General features: G+C 35.2%; 1 protein-coding gene across 1 annotated transcript in view; it reads left to right on the top strand.

Moving 5' to 3' along the window:
* Positions 1-18,041, top strand: part of LOC129685554 (prolactin-7A2-like) — a 36,070-nt gene that overhangs the window by 17,214 nt on the left and 815 nt on the right. The window contains exons 3-6 of the mRNA XM_055619073.1: positions 7,598-7,773; positions 9,368-9,406; positions 11,705-11,812; positions 17,174-17,353. Coding sequence (XP_055475048.1) covers positions 7,598-7,773; positions 9,368-9,406; positions 11,705-11,812; positions 17,174-17,353 — 503 coding nt within the window. The remainder of the gene's footprint in view (positions 1-7,597; positions 7,774-9,367; positions 9,407-11,704; positions 11,813-17,173; positions 17,354-18,041) is intronic.

Genomic DNA, 18,041 nt, shown 5'->3' with positions numbered 1-18,041 from the left:
TAGCTTCTTTAGGTGTACAGATTTTAGTATGTTTATCCTATATTATATGTCTAATAACCACTTATGAGTGAATATATACCATGTGTGTCTTTCTCTTTCTGTTTCTTGGATACCTTACTCAGGAAGATCTTTTCCAGTTCACACCATTAACCTGCAAATTTCATTATTTCCATTGTTTTTTATTGCTGAGTAATAGTCCATTGTGTAGATGTACCACAATTTCTGTATCTATTCCTCAGTTGAAGGGCATCTGGGCTGTTAAGTTAAACAACAACAAATCAAATAATCCAATTAAAAAATGGGTACAGAGCTAAGCAGAGAATTCTCAATAGAGGAATATCGAATGGCAGAGAAACACTTAAAGAAATGCTCAACGTCCTTAGTCATCAGGGGAACACAAATTAAAACGACCCTGAGATTTCACCTTACCTTATTTTAACCATCAGAATGGTTAAAATAAAAAACTCAAGGGATGATGCATGATGGAGAGGATGTGGATAAAGGGGAACTTTTCTCCATTCCTTGTTGCAATGTAACTTTGTATAACCACTTTGTTATACAAAGGGTATATGCATCTCAGAAAATTAGAGATCTACTTCAAGATCCAGCTATACCCATTCTTAGGCATATACCCAAAAGATTCCCCACCATTCAATAAGAACATTTGTTCAACTATGTTTATAGCAGCCTTATTCATAATAGCCAGAAGCTGGAAACAACCTAGATGCCCATCAATGAAGAAATGGAAACAGAAATTTTGGTACATTTACACAATGGAATACTACTCAGTAATTTAAAGCAAAATTATCATGAAATTTGCAGGCAAATGTTGGAAACTAAAAAAAATCATCCTGAGTGAGGTATCCCAGAAGCAGAAAGACACAAATGATATATAGTCACTTATATGTGGATATTAGCCACATTATATAGGATAAACATACTAAAATCTATAGCCCTAAAGAAGCTAGACAACAAGGAGGGCCCTAGGGAAGATGCTTAATCCTTATACATTGAAAATTTTAAAAGAATTTTAAAGTAATGGATTACACACCAGAAGATGGAAAGACACTCATGACATGCTCATGGCTTGGCTGAATTAATCTGGTGAGAATAATTGTGCTACTGCAGAAGACTGGCAGGTCTCATGTTGGACAAATGGTGGAAAAAAATTCCACTGTGTGCTTTTAACAGCTTGTGAAGTTATTCTAAAATTAAAGTGAATACTAAACGTCCCTGACAAGCCAAAACAATATTAAGCAGAAGAAAGAAGAAGAATAGAGGAATCAAAATACCTGATTTCATTTTTTTTTCTAGAGATCTTTAATAACACCAACAAAAACAACAAACCCAGCATGGCAGTGAAACACACACACACATACACACACAGGAACACACAAAAGGAAGAGAACAGAAGTTCCAGAAAGAGAAATAGGGGAAATGAGTTGATTTAATGATAAAGGCACTTGTGACCTACCCTAATGACCTGAGTTACTGCCCAGAAACCATGCGGCTTGAAGAGATAACTCATCCCAGCAAGCTCTCTTCTGACTTCCCCCATCTGGTGTGTCCACAAATAAATAACAAACAAACTGATTATTAAATGTAAAAAATTAAAATGAGTATCTATGGGGATGGTTTAGTAGTTAAGTACCTTGGCTGCCTTTCTAAGGATTAGGGGTTCAATTCCCAGAACCAACACAGCATCTAACAAATATACCAGTAACATGTCCATTTCTAGGGGATCCAATACCTTCTTTTGGCATCAGGCATATACGTAGTGCACAGATATATATGCATGTAAAAACACATAAAAATAAATAGATAGATAGGTAGATAGATAGATAGATAGATAGATAGATAGATAGATAGATAGATAGAACTAGAATAAGCAGAAGGAAATCCACAGATACAATATTATCCAACATTTAGCATGGTCATATATATACATAGTGGAAAAAAATAGGTTATTCAACCAATTTTTGCTGTGGAGAAGATGGTTATGTACATGTAGAATAATAAATCTATATATGTATTTATCAAACTGTACAAAAATAATTCAGAAATCCAATATTGATAATAATCTATGTAAGACTAGACTCTATAAGAATAAAAGGTTGACACTGAACATAGATAAAAGTAAGAACTATATAAAAAGGGAGTCAGTAAACAAAAATAATCCCAAGATTTTCCAGAAACTAACAGAATATTCATATGGAGATAGAGAATTACATCACTTTCCCTTCCTTAACCTCCCTTGACCTTTCCTATGTACATCTGAAAATTTAGGGTCTTTTGCTCTTCAGGTAATATTTTTACATATACACAAATGTGTATTAAAACTCATCGAACTATAATATGGGATAAGTAGCAAGATTTCAAGCACAGGAATGGACAGTAAACCATGGGTGCTATTACGAGAAAAGAGAAATAATAGGGAACAATATACTAAATGATGTGGGGATTAGCGGGTAAGAGTAAAAGGGTTAAAAGAGGGTTTACTAACAGTAAAATCTTTTGAAGTAAATTTGGATACCTACTATTGTTGAAGCTGGTTGAAATTAGAATTTGGTGATTAAGGGTATTAATAAAATTTTAACAATTTGTGACTAAAACAATGAAAGAGTTATTGTTTTCTTTACTTGCTCCTTCTCCATAAGAATGACCAGCAGAGCAGGTTGAATGGGAATCGCGAGTGCATTTAATTCTCTATAGGCTACTTCCATTTTCAATGAGGATTTGGCTTTATTTTCTTGGAGCTTGTCTAATGACTCCTGGAATGGGCAATATGGGTGGAATTCAAGCTCATTCCAGTCATAGGTTAATGGGCAACAACCTCTTTCTTAACAGGATCATTCCTTAGAATAATCCTTGCTTCTTGTAGCCTCTACAAGAGGTTAAGTCTTCTTTGTTGGTTAAATCAGAATGATGGAAGGGTCCAGTGATAGAGGAAAAATGTCTACTCCAAAGATTTTCTTGATCTCTAAAATGTAAGTTTAATTTATATATATGTTTTATGCTCAGGCATTATTTTTCTAATTCTGGTCTGCAATATGATCTCTGGCTGGAAGGTTTCCCTAGTATATTTTCTTTGGCTAGCCAGCAACTTACTATGCAATATCTAGGGGCAAAATACTTTTCAATATGAGATTCTAAATCACATTTACACTTGTGTCCTTATTTCTAAATCTACGCACTTTTCCTCAGTGCTCCAAATGAAGTTTGTGATTTTCACTGGCCTGTTCTTCATCAAAGCAGCAGCTTCTATATAACAGAAGTCTATCATTTACATCTACTCCTCTACTCAAAAACCGTTGTTCTGACCAGACTCCACTGATGATTTCTGAGAAAGTGTCTATTCAATGCAGTAGAGGCTATTGACTCTGTGTTAGATGCAAACAATATCAAATTTAACAGATCAACAAATGGTACATCAATGTTATTGTTGCATAATAAAGACAAATCTAATTGTTACTAAAATGCTGATTCTACACTCTCGCTTTACATTCAGATGATATGGACAGAATTCAAGCTGTCTACTGCTGTGAAGTATCATAAAGAGGATTGCTTACAACAAATCAATGTAATTGACAATCTAACCCTGATGCTTATACTCAATAAATTGTAGTACAACTGTCATAGGGACAGCCAAATACATTCTGATTAGATCCATGGACAGAACCTATGTTTATGTATTTTTAAGCATGCCTGAAAAATCTGTGATTAGGATATTCTAAGCTATAACATGAAGGCTTTGTATGATGCTTTGTGAAGTAAAAGTACATTGGCTACAGGAAAAATTAAAGAATCATCTACACCTCAGGATTTGATCCTTACATTACTGATCTACTGTACCTGTGGAAACAAATGTAGAAACAACAAACTTTTTTATAGTCCCTGGATCCTGGCAAAAAATTATAAATGATAAACTGATTAGAATTCAGGTGTGTTCCTATGGTGTTGTGTTACAGTGTTCAGAAAAAGTGAAACAAGTATGTCACCCTAATCAAGACTCTGAAGAAATTTAAGTCTGGGGCATAGACGTTTTGCTAGAGCATGGGATTCATGGCAGCTTTTATTGAGCAGAGATGTACATTGTGAGTTGCAACTTAATTTGGGCCCTAGTTATAGTCTTGAAATAAGCTAAAAAGGACATATTGACCTCTTGAATCATCATGGTCATGAGATTATTAGCACAGTCTGAGGTTGAAGAGTCGTATGATCCTCACCTTTCTTCATGATGTTATTTTTTGCCTCCTAGCAGTGTGTGGCCTTGGGGATAGTTCCATGGCCTATATAAGAAGTGAAATATTTGCTGGAGGTAGAACTGCGTGAAGCAGCCAAGCCCTGCCAGGACTTTTCAGAGATGCCACCGTCATTCTCTCAACAATGTTCTTGTAAGTCACTCTTTCCTCATGTTCTTCTAAGTAAGCTAAGACAGTTCATTGATTTTTCAATATTCTTTAGACAATGTACATTTTTGGAGTCATTTTTGCTCTATATGCAGTGCACTGGTAGTTGTTCATGCCTGGTTGAGGTAGGTAAAATCAAACAAAGCTGAGAAGTACTTTCTAATCACAGCTCTAGAAAACAAATACACCATACACTCTTGGATCAAAAGTTCTTAAAAGGAGTCTTCAATCCATGAGATATGTAGAAATGCCTAGAGACATTGTGAATTTTCCTAATTTATCTAGATAGAAAAAAAAAAAAACCTCTAGCAGTATCTAGTGCTAAGATAGTGTTTTACTTACACAGCCTCAGATGACCTGAGCATGAAGTGGTCAATCTCAAAAAATTTAATTGCAAAAATTGAGACATGTGACTAAAATGAGATAAAAAGAGATTGCGTATTGAATTTGTACTAACTGTACAAGAAAAAATGCAGAATTTTCTGGTTTCTAGATCTCATCTGTGAGATACTTGACTTGAATGAACTTGACTTAGTACACAATAGTAGCAGATGAGTATCCATACAGATTTAGAGCTGTCATTGAAGCAAAATATGTTTCAAAAGAGGAAACTATGTAATATTTACCTTCTCTTCTTCATGAAAATTTTAGGCAAATGAATTGGTAACAAACATTAATTACATTTCAGATTAAAAAAAAAACAATACCATTAATTCCTCAAACTTAACTTAAACTGTGAACATCTTTCACATAATAAATGAAAGGACTGTACATGTGTACTTAATGTATACATATGTATCTGATGTTCATAAAATAAATTTGTGAGAGCAACATGATTTCTGAAAATTTAGTTGTACAACAAGAAATGGTCTTCCCAAAGAAGAACCCACCAATTTTTAGCCAACATTAATCATGAGCCATAAAAATATATTCATATAAATAAATTATACTGAATGATTTTTGTGTATGCGTATGCATATATGTGAGTATGTATGTATATACATGTAACAACTAAAGAAAAGTTCAAAAATTTGAGAGAGAAAGGCTCAGGAGCACATGGGATGTTTTGGAGCCAAGAAAGAAAAGAAGGAAATGATGTAATTATTGTAATTAAAAAATGTTTTAATTATCTGAATTATTTTCATTTTACTTCAAAATAGTTAATGGTTGTAATGTGTACTTCACAGTATTTTTAATTATTATTATTTATTACAATTTATTCACTTTGTATCCCAGCTGTGGCTCCTCCTTTGTCTCTTCCTAATCCCACCCTCCCTCTGTCTTCTCCCCTTATGCCTCTTCCCTAGTCCACTAATAGGGGTGGACTTCCTTCCCTTCTATCTTGACCCTAGCCTATCAAGTCTCATCAGAACTGGCTGCCTCAACTTCTTCTGTGGCCTGGCAAGGCTGCACCCGACATGGGGAGGTGATCAGAGAGCCTGCCACTAAGTTCATGTCAGAGACAGCCCCGGTACCCCTTAAATATTTGTAAATAGGTTTTTTTTTCTTATAAATAAATCTTTTCAGTATTCTAGTTTTACTTTAAACACCCACAATTGTATTTATGAAAGGCTCTGGACAAGAGGAGCCTTTTCAGATTTCTTCACTAAAAAAGCAAATAAATATTTCAATATCTACATGGTACTTCTTGGAAACATTAATTATTAATATGTTAGATTTCTTGTTTTGTCCACCTATAAAACATAGTTTGATGATGACACCAACACTGCTCATGGTCAAAAAGAAACTCATTTAGAATAAACTTTTTTATAGAGTAAGACAGGTAAATAAAATAAAGTATGGTCAAGTGCTCAAACATAAAGCTTGATGTCTACAAGTAACAAATTCTGCTAACACTGAGCACAAGACTATGGTTTTGTTCCCTGCAAACCGTTTATAACTGAGATCGCCTGCTGCACTAAACCACCATGCGTAATGCAAAGTACAGAATGTGTACAATCTGTTCGATGATGTCAAGTGATAGTAGGATATAGGGGAAAAAATCAATGAATCCTATCAACTTTTTCTCTCCAGAATACAGTTTTATGATATTACATGGGATAAGACTACACAGAGTGTTACTGAAAAGTTCAGCTGTATAGAAATGGCCAATGAATAGCATTATTACTGTAAGGTAATAAAGCCAACAAAGATGTTCCTTATCATAATGGGGCTCTCTTCATCCTCAGTGTTACACAACAGGCATTCATGTGTTTGCTTTTAGAGGCATGAAGATAAAATTAAAAGTACCATGCTATCCTTGTCAAAATGCACATGTTAAAACTGTTTGGAACACTCATTTTCTCTTCCTCATCTTCCACAATGATCTGTGAGTCTTAGGTGGTTTTTTTTTTTTTTGTTGTTGTTGTTGTTGTTTTTTAAGAAAAAAATGGGAGTTTGCTCTGAGACTATGTCTCCTAGGGCTATGAGAAGCTATACCTATAAAGTCTCACCAGCAGGATTGCTTAAACAAGAGGTGAATAAAGACAAAAACAGTAACATGCCAGCATGGATGAGGTAAATCCCAGAAGGCCTCAACCCTACACTAATAACTACACGAAACTAAGGCATGACAAGAGTGGAAAAAATAGTTTTTCTTAGGGAAAAGCACACAATTGTTTATCTAATTGCAAATGGTCTTCCCTAAAAATCTTACATAAAGGTAACATTATATAGGTTGTACTTACACATTTAAGAAGCTGAATGCATGTGTGTATATGTACATAACAACAATTAATGATAAAAAGAGGGCATGAATAGAAAAAAAAAACATCCATGAGAGGAATAAGAGAGTGTTTGATAGGAGGGAAGAGAAGGGGTAAATAATGTTAATATATTAATCCTAAAAATTAAAGAAAAAATGATATATTGGAGGAAGTGATAATTGAAAGCCAGCATAAATTCTTACAACATTGAACTTAAAGACAATTAATTTAACCTCCAATTGTATAAAAATTCCAGCATTATTTCTGATATCAGTCCCAAACTGTGGGAAGTCACTAAGTTCTAATGCCACACGCCTGTGAAAACATAAGTATTTAGTTACATTTTCACAGTGGAAGAAGATGCCTTCTTACTACCACTGCTACACAGTATCAAATCACACAGGGAAAGGCACTGGGCAGATGTGATAGAGTTGCTCTGAGAGCTTTGGAGGAATGATTCTGAATGGTCCTCATTTCTGTTAGCAGGGGCACTTCTGCTGCTGGTGTCCTGCCCCCTTTTATGGAAGAATGTAGCCTCTGTGCCTTTAAGTAGCAATGATACTGATGATTATCAAGAACTCCTCAACGAACTGTTTGATCATGCTCAGAATATGTCTCAGAATATTGGTGTCCTCAACTTGGAACTGCGCAGGGTTTATGTAAGTACTTCTCTTAGCTCTGGCTTATTTTGTAAAGCATCCTCCCTGTCAAAGATTGTCCTGTACCAGATTTATGTACATCATGAACCAAATTTCTAATCATGCATTTATCTAAAGTAGAGGAATTTGAACCCAACAACAACATGACTGTTTTGGCAAATGATCACTTCCAGGGACCAAGGGCTGTGTGATCTGGCTGGAATACAAATACATTCTTAGTAAACATCTTTAATCTCTCTGACTGGAATTTAGTACACAACTTTAACCCCAAATAATAAGAGATAATTGAGAGGCAGATAAAGTGAGGAATCAGAAAAAGAAGTGACAGTATGAGTCAGAGATAGTATATGCCCAACTCTCAGGAGAACAGAGAGAAAAGAGAAGCTGCTTAAGAACAACAGAGAAAGAGAGAGAAAAAGAAGGAGGGGAAAGGAGAGACAGAGAGAGAGAGAGAAAGAGTTTGTGGAGATAGTACATTAGAGATCATGAGTACAGTATAGTTCAGTGCAGTTCAGTTCATGCAGCTCAGTTCATGGAGTTTAGGGGCAGGTTCTTCAAGTAGATCATTCAGTGAGAAGCATAATGAAGCCAGTTTGAATCAGTCAGCTTGGAGAGGAGTTTAAGCCAGAACAGCTGAGTTGAATCAGCCATCCAGAGTTCATAAAGAAGTGGAAAGGGTGAGTTTATTTAGCAGTAAGTCTCAGAGGCTGAAAACACTCTAGACCTAGGTCATCAGACAGAGGCTGGAAATGGAAGCCTTCAATGTCTGGGCTTGCAGAAGTTTATAGTGTAGGGAGGCTAGAAGCTTTCAGGTCAAGGTCTAGGGATATTTAGATAGAAATGCTCTGGGCTCAGGCTAAGCCATGTATTATAAAGCTTGGGTATGGCTCTAATCTCATCTCCTTATCTGAGGAAATAAAAACAATATTTACACTAATAATTGAATAAAGCATCAGCTCTTGAAAAGTGAAGTAAAGAGAAAGGTGTAAGTTTCATGAAATATTAGAAAAATTTTGAAGTATTCAATGAACTTTGGAATTTTCTCCCACTTTTATTTAATTTTTTTTAAATTTTCATTCATGGCATAAAAGTCTAATAGACAAAGGGGGTAAGAGAGCTGACTTCCTTAACTTGTTTGCATCTCTGTCAGCACCTTTACTTACCCTGCAACAGAATATTCAATAGAGGAGGAGAAATATACTGCAGTTAGTCCTGTGGAATAAATGAAACTAATCTAAATTGTGATGTCATAGCAAGAAAAAAGTCCCTCCCCAAAACAAACAAACAAACAAACAAAATTCCCCCAAATATTAGCCTTTCAATGGTTTAAATTTTGAGAATTCTTGTTTAAAGAGGTACAATGTGTGAGTTTATTAAGTCTGGTCTAGAAGAAAGACAGGCTCTCTGGTTTTGAGGGCTGTTTGTTTTCTGTTTAATGTCATTCAACATCAATCAATGTCAAGGAGGAAACAGTATACAAGGCTTCTGTACAGAAATGGGCACCCAGAGAATATGTCTCTTTTTGAAATAAATATGCATTTATGTTCTCTTTTAACTCAGTAGCTTTTCTGTTCTTTTCCTCATCCTGTTTCAGACTGTCGGTGACTTCACTGAAAAATTGTACCACAGATATGTAAGTACCTCATTTCCTTCCATTTTTGTTTCCCTCAAACCTTCCAGGTTAATGACTTTGCTTGAACTTAGCATGGGAAACAATCAAATCCAAGTCTGAAGTAATACACTTCCTGGGTAAAAGATAGTTCCAACCACCAAAAGGCAGAATAAGAATGGGGCAGCATCATGAAATTTTTGGTTTTCAAGAACTACAACTAGAATGATTTTTAGGTCTTTCTCTTAAAAAAAATGTTGTTTACTTAAAAAAAAATCTTTGCCCTGGCAATGTGCTTTAATAGCTGTGGCCAGGGAATAAGTCTGATTCCATGTATTTGCTTCTACGCATCCAGTATCTCTTGACATTTTCACTTAGCACACTGGAGACATATAATGGAAAAGAAGCACATTGCAGTGAGTCACGATGAATAAAATGGATTTAAACTGTGATAATTCAGGGGTGGGGTGGAGCGTGCAAATAGAAACAACAACATATTAGCTTCTCAATAACCCCTAAATGCTAAACATTATATTTAAAAGTTTTGGATGCACACTTTTATTCACTGGGAAGGCTTGTTTAGAAAAGAAAACAGGCTCAGTGATCCTGACGGCAGTATGTTACCTGTTCAAGGACAGTTGGTGTCAAAAGGAGACAATTGACATTGGTTCATTATTGAAGTAGAAAGAATGTCTCTTTTTTGCAATAAATATGCATTTGTATTGTCTCTTTACTCACTATTTTTTTTGCCGTGTCACTCCTCCTGATTCAGCTAAGTTCATCATCAGAATCATATAACCAATTTGTAAGTACCACACTTATTTCTATTCTTTTCTTCCCAAAAGCTTTCATGCTAATGATATCACTTCAATTTATCAAAAGAAATTATCAAAGACCAATTTTCAAGTAAGACACATCCACAGGTGTATTATGATATTTCATTCTTATATTTATTATACAAGAAAACCTTTGGCAGTAAAAGAGAGAGAGAGAGAGAGGAGAGAGAGAGTAGGAAAGCTTGCAAAAGGTTTGTTAGATTTTCTATAAATTTATTTTTAATTAAAAACTATAATTGGGGACTATAAGGGTTACCTTTGTGGCTAAGGAAGTATGTTGATATCTGAATCCAACTTTTAAAAAACAAAAATATTGTCATCTTCCACTTAGTTCTCTAGAGAAATCCAAGAAAGCTCAAGTGCATCGTAGTCAGCTGGGTGTAGAAAATAGAAGCAATCCAAATGGAAACCATGACAAGAGGGAAGAAATACACTAATTTATTTTTAGGAACCCCTAATGCGAGAATTCCTTTTAGAACAGTGCAGTGCTGGAGTTCATTTAGTAGGGGGGATGGCAGACAAGTGAAAATAGGTTTTCTCCTCCTGATGACTGCATGCTATCTGTTGAAGTCAGTCAATATAAAGGAGAAAAAAAATAAGGCTTCAGTAAAACACTGGGCCTCAAGAGAACATGGCTCTGCATTTGGCATAGATGTATTATATTTTTTTCAAATTGGTTTCTCATTCCTCATTCTTTTCTGCCATCTTTGAAATTCTTAACATTCCTGGTAATCTATTAAACATTACATACTAGCTTATTATCAGTTTAAATAATAAGTATATAATAATAATTTATAGTATATTTTATATAGTATATAAAATAATTTATAGTATATTTGAAGTATAACATTTTAAAAACATATATTGGTCAATATGTAGACAGTAATATTATGTTACTTTTTAACTTCATTGCTTACTCTTTCCTAAAATGGTCAGTTTGTTATGTCTACTTTTGTCAAACTTGGCACAAATGCAGTCAGAATTTTTTTACTATCATTGAATGGTACAGGTGTAGGTGTTCACTTGTAACAGGAAGGAACCATACAATTTTATAATTCTTAAAGGTGGACATCAATTAGGATAAGTAAGAAAGAAGAAATTAATAAATATGGATACAATACACCATGACATTGGGCTCAGAGTCTAGAATACAGTCTCTAAGAAAATTTGTATTGTCTAGTTTTGTTATTTTTAAGGCTTGCCTTCAATATAGAAAGATATAGGGGAAAAAAGGAAAAAAATAAGAGAAAAGTAAATAGGAAAAGGATTGGGAGTGGACATTTATATGACAAATAAAATGAGATTACAGACCCAGTAAAGAAGAAAAGAAGCAAAATGTTTATGTTGTCTTTAATTTTTAGATGTCATGAAGACTTTATTTTTACAAAGCACACATCTATTGAGTATATTAATATTTTGGTTTTAATATTATTGCCTTATATATCCAGAATCCAGTTAACCTGAATATTAATTTTGATATATGCAGGTAAATGAGTTTATTGAGGATCAGGAGTTTATGATGAAGACTCTCACCTGCTGCCACAAATATTCCATGAAAACTCCAGAAAACATAGATGAAGCTCAAGAGATTTCTGTGAGTCTTTAGTTGTTTTTATTTTACATAAATAGCTGAAGCAGTAGACTAACTTTGATTTGCCATGCTGCAGGCTTTTTTTTTAAGTATTATACAAGATGTGGAAATCATACATACAGGAAAATGATGTGAGAAGGAAAAAGGAAAAGTCATGCTACATACATGTGAAAAATAAGCAAATGTTCAGTAATATTATAACAGGTCCTTAAATTATCTGTTAAGAGGGTTTTAGTTTAAGAGGATATCTTACTAATAGACTTCACTTAATAAATGCAAACATAGTTGTGTTCCGTATATGTTACCAGTGAAAGTCTCCTCAGTGGCAATATCACTTTATTGACCATCATGCTCAGGTTTTTTTATTCTCTTTTATTTTTCCCAGTGTACTCATGACACTAATTCTTTTTGTATTTTTATTTTATTTTTTTATAATTTATTCACTTTATATCCCTATTGTAGCTCCCTCCCTTGTCTCCTCCCAGTCCCATCCTCCCTCCCACTTCCATGCTATTCCCCTCCCCTAGTCTTCAGAAAAGGGGAACACTCCATTGCTACCATCTGACCCCAGCCTATCAAAACTCATTAGGACTGCCTGCATCCTCTTCCTCTGTGGTCTGGCAAGGCCCTCCCACCAGGGAGAAGTGATCCAAAAGCTGGCCACAGGGGGCAGTCAGAGAAAGCCCTTATTAGGGAATCCACATGGAGACTGATGCCTATGGGCTACAGATAAGCAAGGGATTTAGGTTGTCTCCTTTCATGGTCCTTAGTTGGTGCATCAGTCTCTGCAGGCTCCCTGGGCCCAGATGTGTTGGCTTTGTTGGTCTTATGGATTCCCTGTCCAGTCTGGCTCCTTCTATTCCCCTACACTTTCCTACAACTCTCTGCACTCTTCTCAAAGTTTGGCTATGAGTCTTAGTATCTGCTTTGATTCCCTGTAGAGTACTGCCTTTCAGAGGACATCTATGGTAGGCTTCTGCTCTGTTCCCTATCTTTAGCCACTTGCAGTGTCTATTTTATTTGCTTTTCTGAATGAGAATTAAACATGGTTCTTAGAATCCTCTTTGTTAAATAACTTCTTTAGGTCTGTGGATTGTAGTTCGGTTATCCTGTAATATACTGCTATTATCTGCTTATAAGTGAGTATATACCACACATGTTTTTCTGGTTCTGGGTTACCTGACGCAGTATGATCTTTTCTATTTCCATTTATTTACCTGGAAATTTCATGATTTCTTTATTTTTAATACCCGGGCAGTATTCCACTGTGTAAATGTATGACAATTTCTGTGTCTCTTCTTTGGTTGAGAGACATCTACGTTGTTTCCAGATCCTGGCCAGTACAAATGAAGATGTTAGGAACATAGTTGAGCAAATACCCTTGTGATATGGTTGAGCATATTTTGGATATATGCCCAGGAGTGGCATAGCTGGGTCTTGAGGTAGCGCTATTCCCAGTTTTGTGAGAAAATGCCAGATTGATTTCCAAAGTGGCTGTACAAGTTTACATTCCCACCAGCAATGGAGGAGGGTTCCCATTTCTATACATCCTCTCCAGCATTTGTTGTTCTTGGATTCAGTTTGTATTTATTCAGTAAGTATTTTATTGAGTATTTTTACATCATTGTTCATAAGGGAAATTGGTCTTAAATTCTTTCTTTGTTGGGTCTTTCTGGGTTTAGGTATCATGGTCACTGTGACCTCAGAATGAATTCAGTAATGTTGCTTCTGATTCTATTTTGTGGAATGGATTGAGAAGAGTTGGTATTGGTTTTTCTTGAAAGTCTGATAGAAATCTGTGCTAAAACCATAAGGTCCAGGTTTCTTTTTTGTTGGGAGAATTTTGATAATTGTTTCTATTTCCCTAGGGGATACATGACTATTTAATTTTTTTTTACCTGATTTTGAGTTAACTTTCATAAGTGGATTCTATAAAAAAGTAGTCCATTTCATTGAGATTTTCAAATTTTGTGGCATATGGGCTTGTGAAGTAAGGCCTAATTAATGTTTGGATTTCCTTGGTGTCTGTTGTTTTATCTCCCTTTTCATTTCTGATTTTGTTGGTTTGGATAGTATCTGTCTTTTAGTTTGTTTGGCTAAAGGTTTGTCTATCTTGTTGATTTATTTTTCAAAGAACCACCTCTTGGTTTCATTGATTCTTTGAATTGTTCTCTTTGTTTCTAATTTATTGATTTGAGCCCTGATTTTGATTATTTCCAGCTGTCTATTCCTCTTGGATGTGTGTGCTTCTTTTTTTCCCTAGGGCTATCAGGTCTGCCATTATGCTGCTTGTATGGGATGTCTCAATTTCTTTATGAAGGCACTTACTACTATGAATTTTCCTCTTATCACTGCTTTCATTGTGTCCCATAAATTTGGATATGTGTGCCTTCATTTTCATTGAATTTTAGGGAGTCCTTAATTTATTTCTTTACTTCTTCTCTGACCCAGATGTTATTGAGTAGGGAGTTGTCCAGTTTCCAGTGTTTAGGCTTTTTTGTTATTTCTGTTGTTGTTAAGGTCCAGCTTTAGTCCATGATTGTCCGATATGATACAAGGGGTTACTACAATCTTTTTTTTTTTTTTTTGTATCTGTTGAGGCTTGCTTTGTGACTATTTGGTCATTTTGGGGAAAGATTCCATGAGATTCTGAGAAGAAGGTATATTCTTTTGCATCTGGGTCAAATTTCTGTAGATGTCTATTAGGTTCATTTGATTCATGACATCTATGATTGTCATTATTTTTCTGTTTAGCTTCTGTTTCGTTGGCTAGTCCTTTGATTAGAATGGGATGTTGAAGTCTCCTACTGTTAATGTGTGGGGATTGATGTGTGGTTTAAGCTTTATTAATGTTTCTTTAACAAATGTGGGTATCCCTTGTATTTGGGGCATAGGTGTTCAGAATTGAGACGTCATCTTTGTGGAATTTTCTTTTGATGAGTATGAAGTGTCCTTCCTCATCTCTTCTGATTAACTTGGTTAACAGTCTATTTTATTAGATATTAGAGTGTCTACTCCTGCTTGTTCCTTGGTTCTGTTTTCTTGGTAAAACTTCTTCCAGCCCTTTACTCTCAGGTAATGTCTATCTTTGTTGCTGAAGTGTGTTTCTTGTATGCAGAAGAATGTTGGGTCCTGTTTTTTAATCCACTCTGTTGGTCTGTGTCTGTTTATTGGAGAGTTGAGTCCACTGATGTTGAGATTAATGGACAGTGACTGTTAGTTCCTTTTATCTTGAAGTTGGTTGTGATAGTATATTTGTGTGCTCGTCTGCTTTTAGTTTTGCCGTAATGAAGTTATTTATTTCCTGAATTTTTCTGGGTATAGTTAGCCATCTTGGGTTGGATTTTTCCTTCTAGTGTATTTTGTAGGCTTGGATTTGTGGATAGGTACTGTTTAAATTTGTTTTTGTTGTGTAATATTTTGTTTTCTCTATCTATGATGATTGAGTTTTGCTGGATATAGTAGTCAAGGCTGACATCTGTGTTCTATTATGGATCATGACATTTGTCCAGGCCCTTCTGCACTTTCATAGTCTCTTTTGAGAAGTCAGGTGTGATTCTATAGGTTTGCCATCATACATCACCATGGGTCTTCTTTGGATTGGGAGATCCAGATTTTGGTGTTTTGGGACACAGTACAGTTTGAGATGACAAGCACAGCACATAGGCTTGTGGCTATGCACTTGATACACTGCACCTACTGGAACCCAGGAACTTTTCCAGGGATTATCTCACTGACCTGAAGTCACACACAATTGTTTCCTTCACCTTTGAGTCTCTTTATAACTGGGAAACCCAGACTCTCATGTTTTGGGACCCACAGTTCAGTCTGGGACAGTGTTCAGGGCTGTTGGGTGACAGACGCCACGAGCCTAAGGGAACCCAGGAAATTTCCCAGAAATTAGCTGTGTGACCTGAGGTTAGACCTGATTGTTTACCTCACTGTAAGGTTTACTTTCACCTGAGAAACACAGTCACTAGTGTTTGATGCCCACCAACAATTTGGTCTGTTGGGTGCTCTGCAGTTACTGTTTTCCTGCTGATCAGACACAGTGTGCCATTGGCACCACCATCTTGGATCTCTCCAGTTTTCTTTATTTTCAAGACTCTGATTCCACTTCTGCTTCTTACTTGTCTATTCATTTCTCCATGACTTCTATGCTTTCTTCTATGTTTTAACTGAAATCACCTGAAGAAGGATGTGCTACTAATACCATGTAATGCTCCTCACAATGAGCAATTCCTTCAGCTGTAATAAGGTCTGCATGTCACCGTGGCTCTAATTTATAACTGTTAGGATATTCCCTTATAAGTCCTTTCTAAAAGCTGTCACCAAATGAGTTGATTTAAGCAACTTGTGAAAATGAGACAATAAAGAGGAATAAAATGTTTCTAGATATGTACTATATGACTAGGTACTTTATAAAATGCTTTATTGACACTGCTGCAATTACAATTCCCAAAAGCTAGGAGGGGTAAAGAGACTGAGCTGTTGGAAAGTTTTATGGAACTTGGACTCAGCCTTATCCATAAGAATGGGTGTCTGGGCTACAACCAACCAAGAAAGAACATTGCCTACACCTTTGGATTGTCTCCTTTCTTCATGCATTTTTCCTATTTCCATAACAATGTCCAGTGGATTTCTCTCTACTTTTTAATGTCATTATAATAGCTAAATATATCAGCATGTGAAGTTTCATGTAAGATCCTGAAACATACTAGAAAGCCAAACTTCCATTGTTCTTTCTATTCATGCTGTTATTAAAGATAATGGCATTCCATTGTTCCATTGTTCTTCTCTTATGTTTCCCAACAAATGAGAGGGAGTGCTCTAGACTGAGGAAGCTATATTTATTAATATCAGGTTGTTTTAATGATATAGTTTTATTATTATCATAAAATAACCCCAAAAGAAATTATTGTGAACATTGTGATTTATTTATTTGATAAATGATTCTCAGTTAAATGTTTTGACATATACACTGGGAGCATTTACTTTTCCTGAATCAAAACACCTACTAAGACCCAGTTAATTACTGTGTTCCCCTGGATAAACAAAATAATGAGATGTTTATGAACTTATGGAAAAACTAGGCAGCAGAATTTCATATAGAAAGCAAAAAAAAATCAATTAAATGGGTAGTTGAAATAATAGTTTTCTACATAATGGTTTTATGATATCAAACTACAGGTAAGTCATTTTTACTTTATTAGTTTATATTATTTTCATTCACCAAACCATTCTACTTTACCATATAAATAACAAATGGATATTTAATGCAGCCTATCTCAGAGAAAACCAAAACTAACTAATCCCTTCTTATTTCCTTTATCTTAATGTAATTGATGAAACATGGGTACTTAGCTTGATTACTTTCCAAAACTGATACTCAGTAGACTTCAAGCTTGGAATGAGACTCTGCAGAAGCTACAGACCATTCTCGGGAGTACTCCAGATATACCTAATGGTGCACTGTCTTTGGCCAAAGACATTAAGGGGAAAATGTCAGAGCTTTTTGAGGACAGCAAGAATATACTCAGCTCGGTGAGTACTGCTCTTACATCTTACTCTTCTCCTTCATGAATGATCAGACTTTGGTGGCAGATTTTAAAATCTGAAACACCTCACTTTAAAGAATGAATTTTGGTACCAAATCTTGTAAACATTCTAAGAAGTAATGGATAGAGATTAAAGTGTAACATTTCAAAATATTTTGAAGAATACCTGTTGCTCTGGGCAGAGTAAAATATTCCTGACTACTTCATTAGAAACCTTTATCAAAATAACCCATAGCCAATCAATATTTATTATTAAGACCAAACACAGGTCTATGCTCAAGTATCAAATCCTGCTATTCCATCTTCAGAGTCATTAAAAAAAGTCAAATTTCATTCAAATTCAATTAAGTATGAAAAAATGTCTACAGGGGTCTTGCTTTTACTTGTTGATGGCTGACAGATTTATGATATCATGTGCTAGACTTGTGAAAATTCAAGACTGTGATCAATGATTCATATTGTTTTATTTTTATTTGTTATAACAGATTTTATTTTCTTACTTTATATTTCAAATAGTTTTTATCCAATATATTTTGATCATATTCTTTTCCTTCTGCAGTTCCTCCAGATTCTACCTTTGGGTACACAACTCTTTCTCTCTCTCCTTTTCTCTCTCCCTCATAAAACAAGAAAAACAACATAAAGGAAAAAAAAATGAAAACCAAAACAGATAA

The sequence above is a fragment of the Psammomys obesus genome, unplaced genomic scaffold, assembly GCF_907164565.1.
Source record: "Psammomys obesus unplaced genomic scaffold, mPsaObe1.curated_primary_1811, whole genome shotgun sequence".
Lineage (NCBI taxonomy): Eukaryota > Metazoa > Chordata > Mammalia > Rodentia > Muridae > Psammomys > Psammomys obesus.
This window is presented reverse-complemented; position numbering and strand designations above follow the sequence as displayed.